Source organism: Gymnodraco acuticeps, unplaced genomic scaffold (genome assembly GCF_902827175.1).
Source record: "Gymnodraco acuticeps unplaced genomic scaffold, fGymAcu1.1, whole genome shotgun sequence".
Classification (NCBI taxonomy): Eukaryota; Metazoa; Chordata; class Actinopteri; order Perciformes; family Bathydraconidae; genus Gymnodraco; species Gymnodraco acuticeps.
The window spans coordinates 562933-590425 of NW_022990484.1; the positions used below are offsets into that span (position 1 = coordinate 562933).

A 27493-nucleotide genomic window follows, 5' to 3' on the forward strand; every position below is an offset into this window, starting at 1 on the left:
ATCATTTTGAAACGTGTATTACAATTAAATCACGGTCAAATATGTTCATCTTGTTGTAGTTTGTAGCCCCTTGCCAGCGATTCTCTCTCTAGTTTAGCATACTCAGCCTGGTTGTTGGCCCGGAAAGAACCTCGATTTTATGGGGCCAGAAAACTGTGAAATAGTACCCGCTAACCGGTACTACGTTAAGTGGAAATGCAACCAAAAACGGGCCCCGCACGGCTCGGCACGCTTCAAGCGAGCTCCGCGCTGTAGTGGAAATGCGCCATTAGACCTAATTTGGAGTAGTATACATGCAGAGCTTCTTTCTCTTTCTTTAGTTCTCAGTATACATCAGACTAAGTTGTTATAGGATAATTTAAGGGCATGTTCAGTTTGTCTTTAGCTCAGCTACTTCTTTGACTTAATTACAACTGACTAACAGTAGATTTGCGAAGGTTGTTTACTTAATTTTCTTACTTTATGATAACTAAAATCACACTCACAGGCTAAATCTTCAAACATTTTTTGTTTGAGGAGAGGCTTTCCATATATGTGTCGTTATTTATGCATTTGTATATAATACAGTGGTATTAGATATATTGCTACAACCTAATGGAGTCATTTTCTATCACTCCATTTAGTGCTTTCACGTAAATGGAAACAATTCCCTCCTGAGGGGGTTCAAAAGTTGTCGGTTATAGCTTAAGTTACGGTTAAAATCCCCACACGACAAATTCAGTAATTGCAATCATTGGAAGGCTTGTTGCAAAGAAAAGAATACTAAACCCCTATTTGGGAAGGACCATTATGGCAGCAAAAGCAGCACCCCCATGAACTGCCAATGGGCCCGCTTCACCACTCCAGAATCTTTGGTTTAATTCGCCCCAAAAAACCACCCGCAATCGCCCAAGCCCATTGCACCGTTCGAGTAATCAACACAGCCCATACACATCTGATAAACACGCAATTTACAAAGCGATAGACCATGGGCAAATCCAATTAAACCGGATAAATGTACCATGAAACCAACTGTTAATAAACACTGCATCGCATCCATTATTTACGGCAAAACGAAGTCCAAAGAATGCTAGCTCTTGTGCCACGGGGAAACCTCAGAATGAACCACCAATGCTTGAAGAATAACAGTCGGTCCAAAAACAGTCTGATTGTAAGAGATTTGCCGAGAAATGTGGAGGCACAGCGCGGCAGCGGACACTGATGCCAGAATCATTTCTGCCGGTACATGAGCTAAATTGCTTTGCAGAAAAACACAAATTGACTTGATAAAGTTGGGGGAGTGAGTAGCAGCGGATAATGGAACTCAGAGTTCAAGTCGTGGGCTACCAAACTTTTATTTTGATTGAAGAAAATTCATCTGGTTTCCATTTGATCAGACTGGCTATTTCTCCTCTCGTTCAAGAAAAGGGAGAGTGCCCCAACTGGAAACAAAAGAAGGGGGGAAGGCCAGTGTGGTTTTGACGTGGCCAGTGTGTGTGTGTCTTGTGAAGGGAATCAAAAGAGGGGGGGGGGATTAATTCATCTGATTCCTTCATGCCAATGTGGCAGAGGCTGTATGTATTGTCAGGCACATTGCCATGGTAACAGCCGCGGCGTAAGGAAATCTTTCTTTCCTCCATCTCAGCCCCCTCCTTCTCCTCTTTCTGTCTAGTACCTTGTCAAATCTCTTCCTCTTTCTCTCTCCCTCCTCCCTCTCTTCGACTTGTTCAGACATGGTTTTCAGAGTTTTGGGTGGGGAATGTTCAGGTATGCGTTCACACACACATAATCTGTCGGTGTGCTTCTGGTGTAGCAGACTAGGGAACAATGAGTCTCAAAAAGAGACTTTCCTTCAAGAGGAATTGGAACTTCAACACTGTAAGTAAACTGTGGTTTGCCGAGCGTGCCTCCTCTGTATTAAGCAGGGAGACTCCTTTGGTTCACTCAGCCGCTTTTCTCATTAATCTCCCTCTTTGTCGCTCGTCTTCTCTCCCACTCTGAACAGCTGTTTGAAGCGGCAGGGACTCGTGGTTGTTTGTTTGCGGGGTGCTAGAATCAGCCTTGACTTCTGCAAAAGTTACGTTTCTTATTATCCGACTGTTGTGTGAACAGGGTTCATCTCAAAAAAGTTTTTAATGGAAGCAACAAGCCTAAACAAGCCCAACAGATGACAGAAATCAGGTTTAAAGGTTCTGATGTACAGTCTGTGAGAGATGTTAATGGAGGACATTAACATTTGTATGAACGTGGCTTATCCTTCAACTGATTTCACACCGGTGAAAGTTTGTTTTCTTGCGGTGGCTCACTTCAGATCATCATGAATATGTCTTGGTGGGATCATCTACGTTCCTTCAGCATGTGGTGTCTCGAGATGCCAGACTGTGCGGCGTGGGGGCTGTACCACAGGAAAGCTAGCAGAGCGTTTTCCAACCCGAGAACCAAATCCTGCTCGTTTGGAGCCAAGGTACTCACTGTGACTTTGTCCATTTGGTTGATAACAACCCAACGTGGGCAGCTTTCAGAAGGATTCCAGCTGGGAAATGGGATCTTTGCAATTCAGCTTTGAGAGAAAAGGATCAAAGAGGGTCTGCAGTACAGCCAAGCCACCCATGGTGGAGCAGATCGTCAGAAGAGGTGTCAACAGAGGAAGGGGTTGTGTGGACAAGAGGTGACGGTGGGCCTGGGTCATCACTGCAGCTTCACTGTAGGAAACTTGTGGGCAAGGAAGTAATAACGAGTGGTGTGTGTGGTCTAACCCCTGCTGGCTCATCATACACACACCAACCAACCAGGTCAACTATTACAAACGAGACGTGTCATTATTATGTTATTTTATCTGATCAGTTCATGTAAATATTGACCAAGAACAACTTTAATATTGTATTATTCAAATAACTTCTAAGCAAAACATGTCATTTCCAGCTTATCAAATGTGATCAAATTAACATAACCGGTTACACTACTCTCAATTTCAACAATGTAAATAGTCTGAAGTTTACACCATTTTAAAAATGCTAATAGAATTCAACAAAATCTGATCAATGTATTTAGCTATCGGTCATTTTCATACTGTTGTCTGCTTACGCAACCTATAACATATTTGTCATCAACATATATTTCCTCTGACATCAGCATGAGATGTATCGTCATCTGTGTGTCAGGAAGGCATTCATTGAGATTTATTGGAACTCTCCCACTTGTTTCCTAACTGGGATTAAGAGGAGCTTCTGCTAACAGGAAGCGGATGTCTATTATATTATATCAGAAGTAACATCTCTCCATTTGGGACGTTTGAAAAGTAGTTGACTCCTCAAATGACCAGTTTTCATTTCCAAAGTTTCAGCTGGGAGCTTTTGTTTAAAACCGAAGTCTACGTCACATTGTGTGATGTCGGTCTCCCTCTATATATTTAAGGGTTGAGGTTTAGCCGTTTTTAGACCAAAAGCAGCAGACAGATGGAGTGGGTGTTCTCTTTTTTCTTTCCTTTCTGCTTCAGCTTCATGTTGGTCCTCATCCTACCCGCCCATGATTACTGTCCACATGCTAGCCACCACTGAAGAGGTGGCTTTTGGGTGTTGACTACATGGGGTTGGACTAGTTGTAAAGAGGCTGCGACAGACAATTAGTGGTTACGTGGTCATTGTCTGATAGAGCTTTTTACATGTGGTCACTCCCAAAATGGAACCCAGCGTCACGTCAGGGCACAGGACCGCGGTCAAGTTAACTGGCTTCAGAAGGCATCAACAAAAACTATAAAGAATGGGCTGGTCCACAATATGTCTGAGCTTATTCTGTGGCTGTTTGATCAAGCTGTATTCATTCAACTCACAGCAAATTTGGAAATGATACTTTGAATTAAATCAGACAGGAAAATTAAATGTATTGTCCTACAAATAAAATGCCACAAATGTCATTTTAAGAAAATGTTTTGCCCCTGATAGAATGATAATGTTAATGCAAAATAATACAAGTGCACCCTTTCTAAGGACAATTCACTTTAACTGAATAAAATAATATTTTCAAACATTCATATTAGAAAATTAGTTTGTTTTTATACCCTGAATGAATATACAAAACCAATTGAAACCACACAACCAAAAGCAAAAAATAAAAAGGACTCTTAACTCAGTTACCAAATCTTGTAAAAGTAGGGGAAACCCTGCTGTTCAATCTACCATGTTGTAAGCTAAAAGGTGGATCATATTCAGATGTAAATAATCAAGCATGTAAACACAACATACAGTATTAAGATTGTGTAAAAACAACCCGAGGTAAGTTCAATTGTTTCGATAAGTTGCTAACGTAATGAATCGTGACAGGCCCGCTCAGCAGGGTGCAAAAGTTTTGTTTCATTGTTCTCTGATTTTGCAGCTTTACAGTCCAGTATTATGCAATTCCACTGAAGTACAAACTGTGTTTACTGCTCACACAGCCTGGCAATAAGAGCCTTGTTTAGACGTATTATCCGCCTTGGATATTCACACTTTGAAGTGGCAGCTTCAGAAAGCACTCTTCTGGAAATAGTCTCCCCTATTCAGATGAATCCTCCAACGCACCGATTTATCAAGTGTTCTTGGACCGAACCCTAAGATGCGCCTCTCATATCCTCCCCTGCATTTAAAAATATTTGTGACAACGTCTCCACAGTCAAGGCTATAACTCTCTCTTTATTAGCATTTACCCAAAATGATGCTAACACATTTTCCGAGAAGCCCACTGCTGAGGCATGGGTTTCAAATTGAAGTATTGCCATGTAAATATTTGTTGATCCTTCAAAAGCGCTGACATGGAGGGGGGTTTATTCAGCTTCATGCCTTTGTTATAATTACACCCAATAATGGGAAGCTGCCACTGTGAAATGTCCAAGTCCACGGGGGAGGCTTGTGCTTCTTTTCAGGGACACATCGCAGCCATCGCCTAAATTAGCAAGTGAAAAGAGGAGCATTACAGCCACTGATGGCCTCTCAAGTGGCTCTGCCTTGATGGGCTCTGACCTTTGTGACTGCAGTTAGCAGGAATGCACACATTCAGGCCTGTGTGTGTGTGAGGGGTGATATAAAGTGAAGGGTGGGTCCTGGTGTGGAGGTGTGAACAGCTGTGTGTGGTAGAGAACCCTGGGGTCCACCCTCTTACATATTATTGGGCCTGTGTAAGGACCCACGTTACAACCCTTTCCGAGTAGCACACACACACACACACACACACACACACACACACACACACCACACACATACACACACACCACAAAGACACACGCCTCAGAAGGACTGTTGGGATGCCTGCAGAGACGCTGCTATCTTCAGTCTATGGTCTCAGCGAGGGAGATCATGAGGGCAGCCTTTCACTCATGTCTCTCTTTGTTCTCTTTCAGTCTGCTGCTTCCTCAGATGGTGGTGAGTACAATTCCCTTATTACTACTTTTAAACAATCATGCTAATCAAAAGGTATGTCAGATATGTAAGTGAAACTCTTAAAATGTAAAGAATGAACTCACAAGAGAACCAAGATTTCAAGCTCTGAATCATCCCAACACGTAGGAACTTTCTGATCTTCGTCCAGCCTTTTTTATTCCCTATTTTCTGCTTCTACCCTCAGCTTTGTAGTCGCTTAATCAAATGTTCTAATAAAAAGACGTGGTGATGTGCTCACTGCCGGGAGCATGCCTCATTAACAAAGGATGTTTGCTGAGCGTGTTTCGGGGTTAGCGCCGGAGCTAGATGTCTGGTCCTCCCTTTCATAGCAGTCTTCAATAACATTTGCTAACAGACTGAGCGAGGCCACGGTGAGGAGGGCAGCCCGTTCCTTTCACTGGGGATGGATGGCTGTTTGCAAACTGAGCGGCACACAATGTGGTAAACACGGCTGCCAAAGCCTCAGACCTAATACAGTAAACCGAGACCAAACAAATGGCCTGTCAGCACATTTTAGGATGGGGACTTGCAGAGATGGGAAAATCCCTCAGTCTCTCAGATTCTCACACTTTATGTAAAGCGTGTGCAATTTTAATGACACGTCAACTCATTATTTCTGAAGAGTATTAAGCCATTAGAACTGGCTTGTGTATTTTTATCATTGTTTAATCATTATGCAAAGTAATCATGGATATGTACCAGATATAGGATGATGATTACATTTGACTAAGTGCAGCTGATACAGATGCCACCTTACTAATAAGCTGAATTACTGAAACCACCTATTTGTAAATCAGTGGTGGAATGTAATACAATACAGTACTGTACTCAAGCACTTTTCTTTTACTCTAAACTTTTACTCCAATACTTTTTTACAAATATATTTATTTGTATAGGTTAGGATATTCAGCAGCAGTATACAAAGCAGTTAAAATTAGTAGCTCCACCAATAATCATAATCCATTAATTAATATGGTAGTGAAAATGGGCCATTACGTGCTTTTACTTTTGGTATATTTTAATGATGATACTTTTGTACTTCACTACAATAAGACTTTAAATGCAGGAAGTTTATCTATAATCGAGTAATTAACATTTTGGTATTACTCGATTATTATTTGGTACTTCTTTCACCACTGTTGTAAACCCATCCTACATCCTGTGTGGAAGGAAGATGACGACCGGACCTTATTTGACCCCACTAGCCTTTCTGTTCTCCACATCAGAGATACAGTGCTAACACCAGTTGCCCATGCTAACCAGTTAACTCTGAGTAGAATAACAACAGCTAGCATCTGTAAGAAATCACACTGTGACCCTCTTTGTGGTTTGTTTTTACTGTGCCTGCCCACAGCCCTAAAGTGGCCATCTGCCGTCATGATAGCAGGTACTGTGGGGGTCAAAGCCCCCACTTTAGATGACCAGCAGCCCCTCACCACTCTCCCTCATTGTCTTCCTTTTAATCATCCATGTGTCCTCTCTTTCTTCGTCTTTTATTCCGCTCCCGGTCCTCTCTGTCCTTTCTTTTACCAACTGAGTGACATCTGCTTCTTCTCCACTGCAATCCGATCCCACTTCCCACATAACATATTTTGACATTCACTTAGTGTGTTCACATTCGCCAGTGAGAGGAGTAGCAAAGGTTACAGTAAAAGACCCTTGACATTTACCGTATTGTCTCATCCCTTTCCACATTGTAATTGTGTTTGCCGCAGATGTAGGGCACCTCTTGACTCCCCATTATGGCTAGATCCTTTTGTTAAAGATCTTGCCTCTTAACTCAACGGGATATATATACCTGGCTGCTAAATCCTAAGAACTGTTACAGGATGTGTATTTTGAAAATAATGTAACTTTTATTTTTTAATTACATTTTTATATTTTTTATTATATCATAACTTAGTACTTTTTAATGCATGTAACATTAAGCTGTCTGTGGCTATTTTGTCTGCTGTAACTACGTACATGTCCCCTCCCATTTCTGACAACATATTTGTCTTCCTCATTTCCTGCTATTTGTTGAAAAGACTAGTAAGAGTTGTATGTATAATAGTTGCCTGTAGTGAAACTAACCCACTTCTAATAATGTTCCATTGTAACAAAATTGCTGTTTATTGTGCGTTCAAGTCAGACATGCCTAATTTTGTTAAGAGTCTTTTCCTTTTCCAATACCAAAAGTCTTTGTTGGTTTCTTAGAAAATGTTTATACAAGTCTTCACAATAGCTCTGTTCTCCTCAACAGATTACATTAAGAAGCATTTTAAGAACAAGGGCACAAAAAAACATTAAAACAATTATGACATAGTGCACCAGAAACACATGATATAACTACATATAAAGTAATAATAAAAAAAACATCTGAAATACAAGACAGGGAGAAACATTTCATTATTATTTAGGACAAAAAACACACCAATGCCAAAATCGTCAGGATATTTAGAAGGTTAAAAACTCTCTTACTTTCCCTTTGGCTTGAATCACTCTTTATCTCCTCTAACCTTTACACTGTGCTCCCCCCCCCCTCCACAGACTACAGTGGAGTCCAGTTGCAGGGATGCTGCAGCCAGAGCAGCCTGAACAGTAATGGCAGTCTTCCAGGAGCGGGCAGCCTGCGAGGGGTCCCGGAGCAGAGAGTGGCCAGCTGGGCCGCCTGCTTCGAACGCCTCCTCCAGGACCCAGTGGGGGTGCGCTACTTCTCGGTAAGATAAGAACGTTTCATAGGTGATTGGATTCAGGGTTGTGAAAATATCTGTTGGCATGAAGTTTCATGTTTTACTTTTATTGCAATCTCAATGCGAGGTACAGCATTTGTATTGCAATCCTGTTGTGCAAATGACTTGAAAACGGGCATATTGGTAATACCAATTTCCCAGAGAACCTGAATGAGACATTGGCCTTGGCCGAGCTCTATTTGAGTTATTTATTTTTTGTAATTGAAAGTGAAAAGTAACCAAACTCAATTGTGTAAGCAATAAAGACAAATGTTATTTTAGTTTCAGACTTTTTTCATACGTGTGCTTTGTGCTTTTCTATCAGCTGATCATTGACCATTATGGCATTAAAACTCCTGCATTCTTATCCAGTTATGTCATGTTAGAGTTAGACCACGTTTTAACATTAAACTGTTTACATGCAGTCTTTACATTTTAACATTTCACCTTTTTTGTCAGTATTTGAGAGTTTGCCCCCTCTTTATGGCCTGGATTGTGTTATTTTTTACATTTATGACAAGATTGAGAGACTTATTTTTTTAACCAAATCTAAGGCAAAGATTTCAATAGTCCCAAACCAGTTCTCTATATCCAAACTTTTCATTACGGGCACTTCATTTATATAACCTCCCACAGAAAATATGTGCCTATTGAATTTAGCCTACAACACCTTCAGAAGGCTCAGCATTAAGTTCTGGCGTCCCGGAGGCGCTCCTCACCCCCCCTCAGCACTGATCAGATCCACCCACACTCTCCTGTGCCTACACCAATTTTGTTCACAGCATTTCACCTAAAAAATGTTTCCCTCACTACTGCAACAGCACAGAGAACATAACAAAAAAGCATGATCACCGGTTTGGGATCGTATTAAGACTCCTTCTGTTTCACAGGAATTTCTCAAGAAAGAATTCAGTGAGGAGAATATCTTGTTCTGGCAGGCCTGTGAATACTTCAGTCATGTCCCTGCAGCTGATAAAAAGCAGGTAAGTCTACAGTGTGAAGCTAAACCCACTGACTAAGACATGTAGAGTGATTGGAAACACTCCTATCTTTTTTGTCCTAGATCTACGTAACACAAAATTGAGTATCACCTCTACTAACAGAATAGATATCATACTGTTGTTCCTTAATCAAATGAGTTTTTTTTAACAGGTTAAACAGGGGTAAACCTATCATCTATACCTAAAGCCAATATATATAATAAATCATTTTGAATAGAAGTCTTTGATATGATACAATACAATATACTTTATTGTCCCTGTAAGAACGTTTTTAGACTCGGTCCTGCTTCTCCACATAAGATACAAATCCCACTTCCTGGTTGCATTTACATTTTGAATTCTGTACATAAACATTCTCTCTCGACCCTGTACATTTATTTTGTGACCCTTATGAGTCCCACCTTCCAACAATTGGCCAATCCTTAATGAAATGATGCTATTATTTTATGTGAAATACATCTTGGCTCTAATGCATCGTCCGCCCTCTGTCCTGCAGCTGTCTCAGAGAGCCGGAGAGATCTACAACAGCTTCCTGTCCAGCAAGGCCACCATGCCGGTCAACATCGACAGCCAGGCCCAGCTGGCCGACGACGTCCTCACCTCCCCGCGGCCCGACATGTTCAAGACGCAGCAGCTACAGGTACAGACACAACGAGAGTAGAAGTTGTATTGAGCTAGTCTCTGCAAATAACATGTTGCTTCAGCAGTTTTTTATCACGTCATGTCTTTGGTAGGGAAGAGCTAAATCAAGGCTGCTCTCAACATGTTGAAAGTCATAAATCTAAATAAGACTGCTACATTCATTTTTGTTCTGCATGACAGAATATATAATGTTTGTATATAATGTTTCAGCCAAGTTGCTGATTAAGAAGGGCTAGACTAATGCTATCAGTGTTATACTATTATTATTGAAGCATAATACCAGTATGATACGATTTGTAAAGTTGCTAAATAGGATTGATTCCAACCTGTGTGATCCAAACGTTTTCATTAACTCCACAGCAATTAGCAGTCTAATTCAATGAAAAAGATAGATGCAATAATTTCCAAAATTCACAATACCTTTTAATTCTAACAAAATATTCAGTTCAGCCTTTCTGAGAACTGCGGTCAAAAAATTGTTAACTGTTAATAACTGCTTTTCTTAAGGGTGATGAATTCATTTAAAGGGGACCTATCATGCAAAATGCACTTTTTATGTCTTTTATACATAAATATGTGTCCCCGGCAGCGTCAGAAAATAAAACCCTCTCTCTTTTCCTCCGTACCCAAATCTCTAAAAATGGGGGAACACTGGAGCTGATCCAGATTTGCATCCGATATGACGTAATATCGGAAATGTAGGCTGGCTTTACACCCACGGCCCTATCAGAAACGCTGCTATCAGAAACAATGCCTCACTGTTTTGGAAGTAATATGGTCGGTGTTCACATTAGCATCGCTAACACTCAGAGCTAACCTGTACTGGAGAGCATGTGTGTGAAGAAGCAGGAAATAAAAAGGAACTCACCTTGTGGTATAACCGGCAAGAGAGAAAGCCTTTGAGCTCCATACTGTTTCAGAAAGAGTCCTTGATAATCCATGATATGGCGTTTCATCACCGCAGTATTTAGTTTAGACAGTAGCTGTCGGGTCCCGCATGAGCTCAGACCCCTCCTTTTTTCTTTTTTATCAATTTAAAAAAAAAAAATCTTTATACCCCAAATCAGCACTTTTGAAACAGGAAGTGAAATAGAGGGATATGAGGCATGGCTAGAATGGGTGATCTGTTTGGTATTTTGAGGAAAACACTTCATAGACATGTTTTTTATATATCTGAGACCTATGCTATTGCCTAAAAATAGCTTGATAGGTGCACTTTAATATGAAGACAGACATTCAATAACCTCAATAGAAACTTTAAAAAATAATTACAACACCAAATCCCCAGGTTTTGGTTGATTTTGTGTTATTTCACAACAATTTATTAATTTCTTTAGTATGATGGCATCATAAAATATGACGGCAGACATTCAAAACCTCAATAGAAGCCTAAAAACTGACCCTCAGCATTTCATATTTGTTTGATTTCTGATTTCTATTATTCTCATGATTTGCTTGCTCAGCATCACCGTGAATATCCGGGCATTTTCCTTGACAGTAGGGGGTTCCGTTCTCCTCTCGCCTTTAGTCACTCTGCATAAGCATATTGGCTTTTCTCGATGGCCATCTGGGTTTGTTTACGAAAGGGCGCGGAGCCTTTACCAGAGAAATAAACACAAACTGGCATACGCCCACAGAGAAGCAAGCGCATACTGTACACACAGACACATAGACATGCATGTGTATATTTCCAGGCTGGACATGAGCATTTAAAAGTGTTGAGACACCTGTCATAACATGAGCTGTAACCATACGTTACCACCGGTAGTTCTCCTCTTTTGTTTAATTTACTCTTCCTCACCCTTTTATGTTTGTATCTCACCTCTTTCATTCCACCACTGTTTTTAAAAACCACCCTTTTTCTTCTACAGATTTTTAATTTGATGAAGTTTGACAGTTATTCCCGATTCCTCAAGTCCTCCCTTTACCAAGAGTGCATGCGTGCCGAGGTGGATGGCCGATCTCTGCCGGACCCTTACCAGATTCCCTGCAGTCCTGCGCCCTCTAAACACAGCGCCAGCTCGGACCGCTCCTCCCTCTCCACTCCCAAAAAGGTAACACTGACTTTTTAAGCTGTATCACTAGAATAGATCATAGAGTAACAGCTTTGTTGACAGTCCTTTACAGCTGGTTACATCTTCCTTTTACGTTCTCCAACCAATAGGAGGCCAGAAAGCAGAGGTCAGGGAGGTCACTCACCGAAGACAAGGATGAGAGCGCCGATAAGAAACGCGGCTTCTTCTCGTGGTCCCGCAACAGGAGCTTTGGAAAGGGCCCCAAGAAGAAGGACATAGCAGACATAAACCTGGGTATGGAATGGATAAACAAGAACACTGGTTAAAAAAAGCTTTCCACAAGCTTTCGCAACACTTCCAAAGAGCTGATGTGTCCTTGAAAAACACACCAATTTGATGCCAGCTCCGGTGTTGCCATGAGCTACATGCGGGGGAGGGATGTAGAAACACAGCTGCCCCGCAGTCATCAAAGTATTACACACGCAGCGCATGTACCCAAAAACACCTTTTGACAGCATTTTGACTCACCGGAGAGAGTGCTATCAACAAAGGGCCAGTGTTTTAAAGGTGGCGAAATACCAAAATGAGGTTGATATGATGATGGGAAGCCTTTGTTGGGGATTTTGATCATTATGATATCAAATTATAGCTGTAAGGCACAGAGAGAATCTGCACATCTTTTAAAACAACCTACTCATTGTGCCTTTTTAAGGTTACTAATTTGAAAGGCTGCAATTGATAAAACCATTTATTTTTATTTTTTTGATTTACAAGCTTTGTCAAATACATTAGAAATTATTCCTAATTTTTCTGTAAATATTCTTTAAAGCTTAAGTTATTTTCCATCTTCTCCACCCTCTTGGACCCTCCAAAAGCTCCTCCCCCCTCCTCACTTCTGTCAAGCGACTTTGTTACCCACTTTGAAAAAAAGGTTGATGATATTCGCTCTTCTTTTTCTGACTCACCTTTACTCACCGCTGGGTCACCAGACCCTCCTTCCACCAACACACTTACCTCCTTTTCCCCTCTCTCTCCAAGTGAGGTTCTTACCCTCATTACCTCTGCCCGCCCTACCACCTGTCCTCTGGACCCTATCCCTTCAAACCTCCTTCAGACTATCGCTCCTGATATTCTACCGTTTCTCACCCATTTCATCAACACTTCTGGTCACTTTCCAAACAGTCTCAAGGAGGCAAGAGTAAACCCTCTCCTAAAGAAACCCACTCTCAACCCGTCTGATGTTATAAACTACAGGCCTGTCTCTCTCCTCCCGTTCCTGTCTAAATCACTTGAACGCGCTGTCTTTAAACAACTCTCCTGTTATCTCAATCAGAACAACCTTCTGGATCCGCACCAGTCTGGTTTCAAGGCAGGTCACTCCACAGAAACTGCTCTCATTGCTGTCACGGAGGAACTGCACACTGCCAAAACTGCATCCCTCTCCTCTGTCATCATCCTGTTGGACCTGTCTGCTGCATTCGACACGGTGAACCATCAGATCCTCCTTCGTACTCTCCAAAAACTTGGATTTTCAGGCTCAGCACTTTCCCTCCTCACCTCATACCTGAAAGACCGTACCTACAGGGTGACTTGGAGAGGGTCTGAGTCCGACCCTTGTCAATTAACTACGGGGGTCCCTCAGGGCTCTGTTCTTGGTCCCCTCCTCTTCTCCCTGTACACAAACTCGCTCGGATCAGTCATTAGCCCGCATGGTTTTTCTTACCACTGCTACGCTGACGACACCCAATTTAATTCTGTCCTTTCCCCGCTCAGAGACCCAGGTCGTTGCACGCATCTCTGCTTGTCTAGCTGACATCTTTCAGTGGATGTCTGCTCATCACCTCAAGCTCAACCTTGACAAGACTGAGCTGCTCTTCCTTCCGGGAAAAGATTGTCCCACTCTTGACCTAACAATCAACATCGGCACCTCAGTTGTTTCCCCGACTCAGACTGCAAGGAATCTGGGTGTGACCCTAGATAACAACCTGTCCTTCACTGCAAACATCGCTGCTACAACCCGTTGCTGCAGATACACGCTTTACAACATCAGGAAGATACGTCCCCAGCTGACTCAGAAAGCGACTCAGGTTCTGGTCCAGGCTCTCGTCATCTCACGCCTAGACTACTGCAACTCCCTCCTGGCTGGTCTACCTGCATGTGCCATCCGACCTCTGCAGCTCATCCAGAATGCAGCGGCTCGTCTGGTCTTCAACCTTCCTAAATTCTCCCACACCACTCCGCTCCTCCGCTCCCTTCACTGGCTTCCGGTAACTGCTAGAATCCACTTCAAGACACTGGTACTTGCTTACCGTGCTGCGAATGGATCTGGCCCTTCCTACATCCAGGACATGGTTAAACCGTATACCCCAGCGCGTGCACTACGCTCTGCATCAGCCAAACGACTCGTTGCGCCCTCGCTGCGAGGGGGACCCAAGTTCCCATCGGCGAAAACACGTGGGTTTGCGGTCCTGGCTCCAAGATGGTGGAATGAGCTCCCCATTGACATCAGGACGGCAGATAGCTTGCACATCTTCCGGCGCAAACTGAAAACTCATCTCTTTCGACTCCACTTCGAGCGTTAGAACTATTAACGAAGCACTTTTATACTAATAAAGGACTGGCTTACCTAAAGCCAGTTGAGTAGCACTTGAAATGTTTGGCTCTATGAAACCTGATGTACTTATATGATTCTGTTTTCTTCAAGGTTGTGTCTTCCTGGTCGAATGTACTTATTGTAAGTCGCTTTGGATAAAAGCGTCAGCTAAATGCAATGTAATGTAATGTAATGTGTAAATACACCAGAGTGTTTGTCAAACTCTGGTGTATTTATTGCTTTGAATATATATTACAATCATTATTTTTTGGTCTATGTTGAACCTACTGTTCACACCGGTACCGTCTCTCAATAAATATAGCTGCAATTCAATTGAATGACACTGTTTATACGCAAATATCTTCTTTGATTACCTTTTTTGTGGTGTCAAACTTTGATTATAACTCTAAAAACATTGTTATAAGTCATGCCATAGTTTGAAGCTGTCATGGTGTTAAATATTGTACGTTTTATTTTCTGAAAGTAGTGACTAAAGTCTCTTATCTGCATGAGTTCACCCTCCTCTGTGTTTTCTTGTGCAGACTACTGGGGCAGTAATGGGCGGAGGGAGTCCCAGGGCTCCTTGTCGTCCGGTACCAGTCTGGAGATGGCCACTTCCTGCTCTGCTGGGAAGATCGAGGTAAGATTCCTCTGGACAAATCACTATGGCAACACAGAGCCCAGTGTCTGGTACAGCTATCATATCAGGCCTCAGTAATTGTTTTTTACTTGTCACTTGTCAGCCCACTCATAGTTAACGGGTGGTAGTTAACGGGTGGTAGTTATTGGTGGTAGTTATTATTATTATTGAAACATGACCGGTAAGTTTCAAATTTGTCCGGTAAAATAAATTCTGTCCCGACATATCCGCTTACATTCATAATGTCAGCGGAGGGAGGGGGGGCGGCGCTGTGGAAGAGCAGAGTGGCGAGGGAGAGCTGTCATCTTCCCTTTACAAGCTTCAAACATGTATTTATCGTGTGATTTTGGAAATAAAAATGTCTTATTCTGAAAGCCAAGACTTTGTTTATTTAAAATCAAACAAAACACCCGATCCCCGAAAAACTATTTTTTTACGCAAATCCACGTTTATTTTGAAATGAGCCGTTGCGACTTTCGACTGATTTCGATAGAGCGGGTCACATATGGCAAATGTGTGGTTGGGGGGAACCAGGTCAATTCAAGTACTTTTAAGTTATTTAACTATTAAATACATTGAGTTTGAGTAAAATACTTGGTTACTGATTAATTTAGGTTATAATATATGAAATTGCAAAGCAAAACTGCTGTAATTGATTTATTTTGTCCTTTGGTATTTTTTAAAGGTTTTCAACCTGAAAGAATCCTAATGTGTCCTTGAAAAGTTGAAATAAAGAAAAGGAAAAAGGATTCCAGTTGTCCCTCAAGCCTCTCAAATGTGGGCAAACACTCAAATAAATGCCAAAAACCCAGAGAACTTGACAATACTTATCAGAATAAAAGTATGTTAAATAACACTGCTACCTAGTTAATAACTCTACTTTACTCAGTGGAGGCTCGTCCATTGAGGAAAGGGAGGACCATCCTCCCTAACATTTCAGAGAAAAATAAACTTTGAAGAGAACAATAAATACACCTCAATTTAAAAGATAAGTCTGTTAAAATACAGATAATAGCCCTGGCTTTGGGACTGAAATGGGGCTAGAGAGGACGAGCCTCCCTTTGGGCGGGTCTAGCCAGAGGCTCTGGATTGGGCGCCTATATCATCAGTGAACCAATCAGCGGATCTGACTGCGCATCAGAGTGTTGATGGGGAGGGTTATCAGCGATAGAGTTTGTTCTGAACCGGGGAACAGGGGCGCTGCGCCCTCTTACCAAAATCAATTCCTTGAATTAGGCTTTGATTATGTTCTGGCCCGCCATCTTGCGGCTCAGCAAAAAATTGGCCCGCGGCCAAACTTACTTGCCTACCCCTGCTTTAGGAGCTGTAGGTGTGTGTGGTACAGTGTGTAGGTGTGTGTGGTAGGAGTGTGTAGGTGTGTGTTGTACAGTGCGTAAATGCGGCGGACAGACGGGTCTCAGTTGGTTTGGTGTCCTCTGCTTACTTTTAATAGGCCTACTTGTAAATACAACTTTTGGCCCGTAATTTCAATTCCCCATTTCAGCGACCAGAGAGAGAGAGGGGGGGATATATCTAGTCTCTGATTGTGTTACGTTATTATGAGAGTGCTCTCGTACTTTAAATTGTATATATAAATATATTTGTGTGCGTGTGTCCGCATCTGTAGCCTGTTATTGTCTCATTATACCTCACTCTCAATTAATTCAAAGTAAATATGTGGGGGAACAATGTTCAGCTGATCTAACAGAGATACAGCACTATGACAAAACACTCGACAGCTGATGCAGCTGTTGCCACGTAATAATGAACGGACGGCTCTTTAAAATGACCGCTCAGAGGAGAGGAGTTCTCATTTCTTTAAACGTCTGCTGCTTCCCCTCCTCTCTCCTCGGTTTCCCTCCTCGGTCCTCCGCTCGCATCTCCTGTGTGCGGGTCTAAGTCTCGAGGAGGGGAACCGAGGAGGGGAGTTGAGGAGGGGAAATTTGAGTATTGAGAAGCCTCTAAGGTCGGACAACAACGTCAGCGAAATAGTGCCCACTGCCCACCAGCCACGCCCCGACACATGGGGTCACGCCGGCCAATCACAAAGCTTTGATGCGTTCAAGTGCATTATTCTGGCACAGGAACATTATGTTACAGGACATTAACGATAAAACAGAATGTTGTTGTTCTATTTTTAGACACATCTCGCGATCGACTGGGAATCTCCTCGCGATCGACTGGTTGGGCACCCCTGCTCTAGACCGACAATTTTTTTGGAGCTGGAAGTGAACCGGATTCCGGAGCTAAGAGCCGGCGCCGCTGCGGTGTAAACAGGAAAAAACGGCGCTTTTCAGGCTCCAGCTCCGAGCCGGAGCTGAAAAAGCGCTGGTGTGAAAGGGGCATCAGTGCCTGCTAGAGAGGTGGTACTTTCCTGGGGAGAAAAAAGTTCCAATTTCTGATTGGCTGGGCGAATTGCAAACCACGCCCGGTAAAACTTTGAACAGTTTTGTGAAGCCGCCATTGTATTTGCTGGCATTAGCATTATTAGCATTAGCCCCGCGCACCAACGGAGAGAGAATAACTTATGGCAACACAAAAAAACAGTGCTGGGAACTAAGTACGGCAAAGTACACAGTACAAAGTGAAAGCGGCTTTTGTAACACTTCCAGTCCTTTTAATGAAGCCTCCTTTTGTCTATCTTCTTTAGGCTGATAATCGCCACTCAGTATGGGAGCGCTCCCCCAAACACTGCAGCGTGGTGCTGCCCGACGGCTCCTGCTCTCCCATCAGTCTCCGGCCCGGGGCCTCCATAAGGGACGTCCTCCACGACCTCTGTCAGAGCATCAACGTCAACATCGCTGCTGTGGACCTCTTCCTGGTGGGAGGAGAGAAGGTAAGACAATCATTGACTGATGAATGCTGGAAACATGCTGCTAATAGATCAGAACACTCAGGCAAGCTCCTCATGCAACCACTGAGTCAACCCTTTGTTTGCGATGAACCAAGCTAATAAAACAATGTATTTTCTTGTGAGTAGTCATTGGTTAAATTAAGCTTTTTCTAATTAAGTTCCAACAGAGACACTAAAACAGATTTACTGTGTAGAGTTTACGGTATGGAGTGCTCTGGGTTTGTCGCTTGTGTTTTTTAATGTTGCTTTTTTCCTCACAGCCTTTGGTGTTGGACCAAGACTGTATGACCCTCAGCTCCCGAGAATTAAGAGTGGAGAAGCGGACGTTGTTTAGGTATATTCCTTAAACATTTCCTTTGATTTGTCAATTTCCTTTAAAGAGCTCTTCACACGTTAGTTTACATTGGTTTTGCATACATAACAAGACAAGAAAACAAGAAATACCCAATCCAGGAAGACCAATACAGGCATGCAAATATTATTAATAGTATAACCACAAACCTGAATCTTTTTAAATAATAATCAACGGAAAACTACATTTACAAATAATAAGTTAATCATTTAGAAATGCAATTAAATCCTTGCCTACTTCCCTCCCTTAAAAGAATTATATTAAATATGTATTGATCGTAATGATGAGAAAACAGCTGGAGGGGTTTTAAGGTAAAAAAGGATTAATATTTTACTAGTTTCACCTTCGTCTAAAGAAGGGTACAAGGGAGCGTTGTACAAAGGAAAAAGAGATCTATTGATCCTTGATATTCTATTCTTCTCTAAATGCCTTCCTCTTACCTCGGCCAGGTCTCAAACTGGGGCGCTGCGTCAGATTTCCATGGTGTCTCTTCTTGCCAATAAATATCACTTTTTCACTGTGTGCTTTAATGTCGCCGCTGACATTTACCCGTGCTCTTTCTGTGCTCCTAGATTGGACCTGGTCCCCATTAACCGCTCCGTGGGTCTGAAGGCCAAACCTACCAAACCCGTCACTGAGGTCCTGCGTCCCGTGGTGGCCAAATATGGCCTCCACCTCAGCGATCTCGTGGCCAAAATAGTAAGTCGCCCCCGGTGGCTACAATGCCTTCATGTTTGTTTGAAGCTCCTGTGTGTGTGTGTTCAGCATCTTGTGCAGTGTGTGACGGTGCCACAGGGTGGAGTATCATGGTCAGGGGAAGGAAGCGACCGCATCCTTTTCCATCTCTACACGGTGGTTAGCGCTGTGACTCAGCCCGACCTCCGAAGATGGAGCAGCAGGGCTATAATTACAAATGACGACACTCCTCAAACATGCCAACTCTTTTTAGTCCTCCCCTCAACTCCTGCCAGAGGATGTATTTTAGTCCTTTGGGTTTCCAGGCATTATAACTCTATTATACAGTAGCCTGTAATACGGTTTATACATTTAGCTTGTGAACTCAATTACAGCCAAAACAAATTGAGACATACTTAGCCATAAGGTGTTAACCATCAAATATGACTTTCTTTCAGAGTGGAGAAACTGAGCCTTTGGACCTAGGCGCCCCCATATCCAGTTTGGATGGCCTGCGAGTTGTTTTGGAGAGAGTTGATCCAGCTGCAGGGAAAGGTGAGACCATCAAACAAGAATACAAACAAATCACCAAAAATAAGAATTCATTTTTATTTCAAATGTAAAGAGAAGATGTGTTTTACCCTGGAACGCGTACCAAACTGTTGCTTTCCTGGGATGGACACCAGAAGTTTAACTTTGTTCGACTTGTTTACATGCTTTAATATTCAAAAAGGTCTTTATTTGTCTCATACTGCCTGTGTTACAGCACCTCTTTTCCCCCTCTGTCTGAAACCAGTCTGCTCTGATTGGTTAGCTGGCCAGCTCTAGTGTGTTTGGCCAACTTAGAGATGTCCCTCCTATCACTTAAAATGTGGTGGAGCACTAGCCAATAACAGCGCGAGTGATACATAGTGATGTCACTATGTTACGGAAGTAAACATAGGAGTCCAATGGAGGCGTTTCAGGCAGGGGGGAGGGGGGGGGGGTGTGTAGAAGAATGCACATTTTAGCCTTTGCAGACCATTGAAATGCACAAAAACCTATATAACACACTACAGGAAAAGGGAAACCCCAAAAAGCACAATCTGGCACTTTTAACTTCTGTATGTATAACATGTCTTTTATTCTCTCTGTCTTTGTTTCAAGAAGATAAATCCAAGTCTTCCTCCCTAAAGAACCTCCCTCCATCCAGAAGTTTTTCTGCTGCTGTGAGTACCCACAATGTCTTTTTTCTCACGTTGCTTCAAATGTCGGGATGTGGTGATTTGTCCTTTCCTACTGCTGCTCTGCTTCTGCTCCTTTAAGCCTCATTAATCAGCGGGTCAGTGCATTAACATTTACACTTTTCGACAAGCTTTACATTGGTGTGTACTTCCTGATTTGTTTGTATTCTTCGCCCTTACACCGCCCGTGGCTGACTCACCCGCTCAAATTCTCCATGCTTGAGTTATTGCACCGTATGAAGACAGATAGGACTCCGTATAGATCTTAGCATGGCCAGAAAAAGGCTCCGACAGACGGACAAGGCTCATTAAACCTGGACGTTCTGCTTCAGCCCGTGCTTAGCCTGCCCCCCCCCCCACCTTACGAAACCCTCCTCCCCCCCACTCCATCCCCTAACAGAGTGCATTGTTATTGTTGCATCTGCAGGGAGATGAGAGGTCAACACCAAAGGACTTTTCTGTGAAAGCGAGTGGACCAGACTCAGCACTCCCAGGGGAAAAGAGAAAACAGAAAAAGATTAATATAGATGAAGCTGAAGGTAAATCCCTCTCTTCCTTCTTCTTCTTCTCTTTTTGATGTTTTTGTGGTGGATTTCTTAGCTTTTGCTTTGCCTCTGGACTAGGGTTATTTTCTCTGTCAGGTGTGAGGCTGCTATGCTGCATGTTCAACTTTGACTAATATTTTCTTCCAGGATTGAACATATTCGGAAGAGTTAAAGTGATTTTCTTTGGTTTTGTTGCAGAATTCTTTGAGCTCCTGAGCCGGGCGCAGAGCACCCGAGTCAACGACCAGCGCGGCCTCCTGAACAAAAACGACCTGGTGCTTCCCGACTTCCTGCGTCTCACCCCGGCCATCTCCTGCTCCACTCCAGACTCCAAGAAACAGAGCCGGGAGAACGGCATCTCCTCCAGAGTGGCTCTCAGCGCCAGCCTGCGCTCCGAGAGCCTCGACTCCTCCCTCAGCTCCAGCGCCAACGGACACTCCGCGATGAGGCAGTGCCTGATGCCGCCCACACGCCACGCCACCTTCGGCACCCACCTGTCCCCCATCCCGCGGCCCTCGGACACCCGGCCCAGCCTCCGCACCGTGGAGGAAGACACCAACAGCGACCTGACCCTGGTGGGGGAGGGCCACATCAGCAGCCCCAACAGCACCCTGCTGCCCTCGTTGTCGTCCCCCATGCCGTCCTTCAACAGCAGCCTGCCAGAAGCCAACTTCACCCCCCCACCGCCCTGCCCCCAGCCTCAAGACGCAGGTGGAGAGTCCACTTCAGGTATTTCGACAGTGTAACCCAACCAGTGTGTTTGCGTGTGTGTCGTATGTGCGTGTGCGTTCTCTCCACAGTGGTCCAAACCCGACCACTTTAACGGTAACACTCCCTCTACACTGACTCTGATGCACTTTAATGACAAATTGTCAGTTTGCCGTTCCTTTAAGAAAACTGTTTTTCATAAAGTTAGCCAAGCATGTGTGTAAATAGTGATGTGTATATTTTGTTCAACAAGTACCTGGAAGTCACTTCCAACTGTTGCGTCAGTTCATTCCAGTAATACATTTAGTTTATTTTGGGTGCATGACGATGGTGATGGCGGAGATAATGAATATGAATAGTACATGCGTAGTGCATACAGATTACCAATCAATATTTGACAGTCAGTAAATGCTGTGGTGGAGACCATTGAACGTGAGATTGGCAGCTGTGTTTCCTGCCATCATGGGTTCATCATGTACAATTAGAAACCATCGTAGCCAAGTAGACCCATGAACCTGTTTGACAGCATTACAACAGTCATCACTAAACAAATGCTGTGCTCCTCTCCATCCCACCACGTTCATTTCAGAGCAATCCAACAATGTCAGACCCTCGGAAATCTGGTGAGTCATTACCAAGGTGTCGTCTCCAGCTGTAGCCATTTGAGCAACCGGTGAACATAATTATTCACCGAGAGGACAAGTGCTCCTTAGCGCTGGTGACATTGTTGGATTGCCTGTCACTCTTTCCCCCCGGGTCCCCTCTTTAGACACCTGTTGTAGATAATCACTGCCAATGATCTCTGTACCTGTGATTTGAGTAGATCTAATAAATGTTAGAATTGGAAATCACTCTCGTCTGTCTTTTTACACGTTTGTGAGTTTTCTCTCTCTCACCACCACCTCCACAACCTTTTCCCGCCTCCGCATGCCCCCCCCCCCCCTCCTCTTCTCTGTAGCTTCCTCTCATTTTCTCTTGTGGCTTCCTCCTCTCATCAGCTCCCACTCCTTTGTGTACTTTTCTCTGTGCGCGTGTCTCAGGGTGTCGCTGTGTGTGTTCTGTGTTGGTGAAACACTGCTTGGTGGGTTGTTGCTTCACGGGCTCTGTGTGTAGCTTTTGTTGTGTTGTGCTCGAGTGTTGGCTCATAGTGTACAGCTCACCTGCAGATGGATTTCATTTTTCTATCCCCCCTCCGTGTCTTTGTCCCCCGCCCCCCCCCCCACACTTATGTGTTTTGAGATTGAAGGTAAACCAATCAAGTGGTGAATTGATTTGTAACGGTGGTGGTTGATTTGTTGACGTTTTCAGAAATACAAGGCTTTCTCTTTACAGATATGCAATTAGAGGTGACATGTTTTTGATTCACGGCGTTAAATATAACTCCAGGGAACCTTCTGTGATCCCGTGAAAGAGAGGATAATGACGCTCGACGACAACAAAGCCGGTGTTTATCACTTCAAAGCACCGTATCAAAGCTGCATGCTCACTCTGACCTTGCTTTCTTTACATGAATAGCGAGTCTTTAATGCAAGGTGATGCATGCAGAAGATGATGAGGAAGGATGGAAGCTCCTCCGCAGGCTCCCTCTTTTTCTCGTTGCTAAGTGCATCAGCCTGATTCTTCCCACCACTGGGCGCCATGGTAACCTTATCTGCAGGTTAACTGAGCTACAGATAGAAACTGTCACTGCTGGTTTTCATCCGTCTCCCAGACTATTACACCCTTTGTCCCAGCAGCTGAAAAATACTTTTAACATATCCATATTTTTAACACCTCGGGGAGGCTGGAAAAGTTAACACGCCTCCACTTTATCAAGTTGTTACTTCTTTATTCTGGTGCCAAGTCACGCTCGCTGCAGGCTTTATAAAGTGTTTAAGAGACAAACACCCACTGAATAAGTCAGAAGCGGTCAAGTTAACAATGGTTCAGGAGCAATTATGCTTTTTTACTGTCAGTTTATTTGTTTCTGTTAAAATGGCGCCCTCTGCTGTTCCCAGGAAATCAATCATTACTGCTGTGGTGGATCAACACGTCATGAATAATAAAGTACAATAGAAAATAAGAGGATAAAGTCCAGCTGTGTCTACATGAGCTCATGTGGATAAAATAAGTACTTTTCAAGTCATAGAAATGTATTGTTTCCTAACCCTACTGCAAAAAGGTCAAACTACACAAGGTAATTCATGCATTTATAAAGGGCACTGAAGAAGCGAAATCATTGTATTACGGGTAGAATGTGTCTTCTGAACACCCTGTAATCAGTATACGAATTAGCTTCTAAAACGGTGGCTCTAAGGCAGAGTTATATTAGTACCAAGAATATTTCTGGCTCGACAGTAAGTTGCATTTACTCTGCATATTTGGTGTAAATTACCCCCTGATTAGTCTGTTAGAATGAAACCAGAAGGCCTGCGGTCTGTATCTGGAGGCCTTTAGCAGGAGTCACCGGGATAATTTCCTGATGATGGCTGTAATCAATTCACCCTGTCTGACACACTGCGAGTCATGAGGGGAGTGCCCACTAGGGGGCGACATCACACAGTGTAACTCCATCTGAGTGGCATGAACTCAATGCATAGAGTTTGAGTCAGAAATAAAGGTAGGAATTGAGCCAGAACTGATTAATTGAGGAAGGGTTTAAATGTTAGATGCTTTCTGTTTTAATTCAGAGGAATAGTTTGGCTCATGTGGGGAAGATGAAAGAATTCCTGCTGGGAGTAAATCTACCCTGAGGCCGGGCTATCTACAAAAAGGGCTCAGTAATGACTGCAGCACACCTGAGGGACCATGTGGCTCAGTTTTAACGACATCTTCCTCTTGTCAGCTCTCAAAGCCGACAGATCTGACCCTGGGCCAGCCTTATCATCCATCTGGTGATCAGAGGAGGGCTGCGCGCAGATTTTTGGCAGCACTTTCTGTAGCTGAGTGCGATCCAGGCTCTTTTTCAGCTCCAGGCTGCTGCCATGTCTGTGGACAAACCTCACCATAGGAGGCATGGCTGTGTCAAACAGCTCTGTTAAGGCCATCATGTTTGCACGTTTGCAAGCTGGGACACCGAAAACATGCTTGGAAAAGGTGAAAAATGATGGCTGGGAGAAACACACTTAATCTTGTGAGGTGATCTTTTGTAGAGAAGGCAAGACATCAGGCATAATTAAGCTATCTCAACATGTTCTTAATATTTATTTAGTTAAAATGTATACATACGGTTTTAACATTTTGAACAAGACTTGGTAGCATGGTGGCTCAGTGTTTACAGTAGGACCTTCTTCTATTAGTATCAACATCTTGGAAGTCCCCTGTGACAGGGTGTTTCTTTGGGATAGGCTACAATGCATGCTGGGATAGGCTGCACCCCCCCCTGCCTGACCCATAACAGTACAAAGTGAGTATGAAGCATGTGTTCACATCCTTTTTGGCTTGTGACAAGAACTGATACTGTCATTTATATGATCAGTTTTTCTAGTAAATTAATCAATACAGAAGATTAGTTTTGATGAGTCCCAAAGACGCATATTATTGATTTTTAACTATTTTGTGACATTTAATCACAGTTGTACCCTTTTTAAAAAGGACACATGTTAACTTGTGACCTGTGTTAAAATGTAAACATTAATGAGCACCTGAGGCATAATGTGATTTTGTAGATCTGAGGATAAAATATTTCAGAGGAAAATTGCAATTGTAAATTAACTTTTCGAAAATAATGGATTTTAAAAATATATTTCCTGGGGTAGAGGATGGATGGATGAATACATTCATGGCTTTAAAAGTAGAGCTGCAACAAAAGACATACTAATGAATATGTATAAATAGTTCTTGGTTCAAAACTGGCAGTAAAAAAGGAAGTTTTACGCTTCTCTATACATAATAATAATAATAATAATAGTAATAACACATTAAGAATTCTGGGTGTTGGACTGACAAATCATGACACGTAAATACATTACATTGGAGGCAATTTCAATTGCATTTGAAATTGTATAGATCAAACAATCAATGTATCTACAAAATTATTTGCAGCCAATTAATTATAAAAATAATCACTGTTGCATTCAATTTCAAATGTACACCAATTAATCATAATATGTCACCTAGCAGCTCTGCACGACAGCATCAATGCATCACATCCTGTGTGTTGCAATATGTGTTGCAATAAGTTGCAAGTTCTTTCTTTTTTTTCAGCACTAGTGTTATGCCCCGGCCACACGAGGACGAAAACGGTCGTTTGCTGTTTAGTGTCATATAGACCGTTCGGCCACACGAGGACGACCGAATACGGCACTAAACGACTGCGGAAACGATAACGGGTCCCAAGGTGGATAGAACGGCACACGCAACGCTCTGGGGGGTCCAACGGCTCCGTGTGTACGCCCTATACGATCATTTTCTGATAATGATGAGGCAATAGCCCCGCCTCTCCCCACCTCTGCTGCTCACCCCCGCGTCAAAGTAAACTGCACACTGAATTCAGATTATGTATCTTTCTCTCGATATGGACCTAAACGCGAGTGAAGTATAATCTGACAGGACGGAGACACCTCTCAAACTACCTAAACTAGTTATAAATATGTTTATTTTTACTGTCGGCCGGGGTCACTCATTACTGGATCAGCTGCTGCATGAAACAGACACTGGCGCTGTCCAAAGAGAGGGAGGAAAAAGAGAGGCTCCGTGTATTTTATTATTATATTAGGCTATATATAGTCGTTATTCATTTGTTTTAAAGCTCAATAAATAACAAAGAAGACCTTTGACCGGCACTTTTATAATTTTGTCGGAAGATTTAAACTTTAATACACGTTGACTGGCGAAAAACTCTGCCCGGTTCCCTCGGCCCCCACCGCGGAGAATAAACAGAAGGGCAACCATGACAACCATGCTTCTTCGCTGCTTTTGTGGAGGAAGTTACAGCGCCACGTACAGGCTCCTGCATATGTACTGCAGCTTCTCCAGCGGTTGGAGCTAAACGGAGCTGTCTCGTGTGGACAGACACTATCCGGATGACTATTGCGTGTGGACGGAAGCTTTTTTGCGATTGCGTTTGCGTTAATCCTATGCGTTTAGCCGTTTTCGTCCTCGTGTGGCCGGGGCATCAGAGAACCTGTTGGCAGTCGTTGAACAGCTATTGAAGCTGTTTCGTGTTCACCTTGGTGGATTCTGTTGTGCCGCAGTGGTTCTGCTGAGGGTCTGTGTAAGATCAGCTGTTGGAGCTCACAGGCTGTGTTTACATCTGCGCCGAACAGCAGTGAATCACAGTCGGTGGAGTTGGGAGCGTCTATGTGTTGAAGTGCTGTGTTTGAGTCACTCGGGCCTCTGTGTTTAGAGTCTGTGGGGCCATAGGGTTCACATGAGAAGTGGGGAGTTTATCAGTGACTGTAATACCAACATCCTGGAAACATTGGGGTTTTAGCCCCATGAGTACACTTTCATGAGAAGAGGCCGATTCTTTTTTGCCCATCACCCTCTTAAAATGTGCTTTTAACTTTGGTTATTAAACAGTAAAAGCCTTTGATGAATACAGCTTGTTTGAAATGAAGCCCAAATTGTGAAGTTGTAATATACAACATGGGACAACTCATCCAAGTCCATTTAATAATATTTAATAATATCCATTCAGTTATCCCCCATGGTTGGCAAGTGAGTTCAGCAAGTTTGAGCCAAGACATTTATGTCATCCAGATTGTCTTGACATCAGCTGTCCAGATTATGCAACTGTCACATTACTCAAACATATTCAACTAAAGTGTTCATTTGAGCTACAATGCATGGGCAGCCACGCAATGGATGACACGTTTCTTAGAGCCGCTGAAATGGAAAACACTCATATTACGCATCTGGTCATGATGCAGTCTAATTGGAAGACATGGTCCAAATGAGTCAAAGTCGCAAAGAGATGGGATATATTCTTTTAAATATGCTTTTAACCACAAATAGGTGCAGTGATCAATATTAAGTTACAAAAAATGAATCAAGTTTATAAGAAGTGAAACACTGAAAATAATCTTCCACATCTGTAGCCAAGCTCTGTTCTTTATTTAGAGTTTTAGCAATTTTTTAGCTCATTGTTTTGGTTTTTAAACCTTAAAACATCTGCTCCTATAAACTGGAGCTTGCAGCTGTTTTAATAAAAAAGATATGTGG

General features: G+C 43.0%; 1 protein-coding gene across 5 annotated transcripts in view; it reads left to right on the forward strand.

The window, feature by feature from the left end:
* rgs12a (regulator of G protein signaling 12a) overlaps positions 1-27493 on the forward strand; it is a 47183-nt gene that overhangs the window by 17954 nt on the left and 1736 nt on the right. For 3 of the 5 annotated variants that reach the window (XM_034226263.1, XM_034226262.1, XM_034226266.1), the window contains 14 exons: positions 5351-5372; positions 7920-8089; positions 8992-9084; positions 9599-9742; positions 11616-11798; positions 11909-12053; positions 14895-14992; positions 17643-17828; positions 18107-18180; positions 18771-18897; positions 19332-19428; positions 20020-20081; positions 20524-20635; positions 20840-21370. In XM_034226263.1, coding sequence (XP_034082154.1) covers positions 5351-5372; positions 7920-8089; positions 8992-9084; positions 9599-9742; positions 11616-11798; positions 11909-12053; positions 14895-14992; positions 17643-17828; positions 18107-18180; positions 18771-18897; positions 19332-19428; positions 20020-20081; positions 20524-20635; positions 20840-21370 — 2044 coding nt within the window. Of the gene's footprint in view, positions 1-1702; positions 1858-5350; positions 5373-7919; positions 8090-8991; positions 9085-9598; positions 9743-11615; positions 11799-11908; positions 12054-14894; positions 14993-17642; positions 17829-18106; positions 18181-18770; positions 18898-19331; positions 19429-20019; positions 20082-20523; positions 20636-20839; positions 21371-27493 lie in introns of those variants that run through there. The other 2 variants (XM_034226265.1, XM_034226264.1) reach the window with 2 other exon arrangements.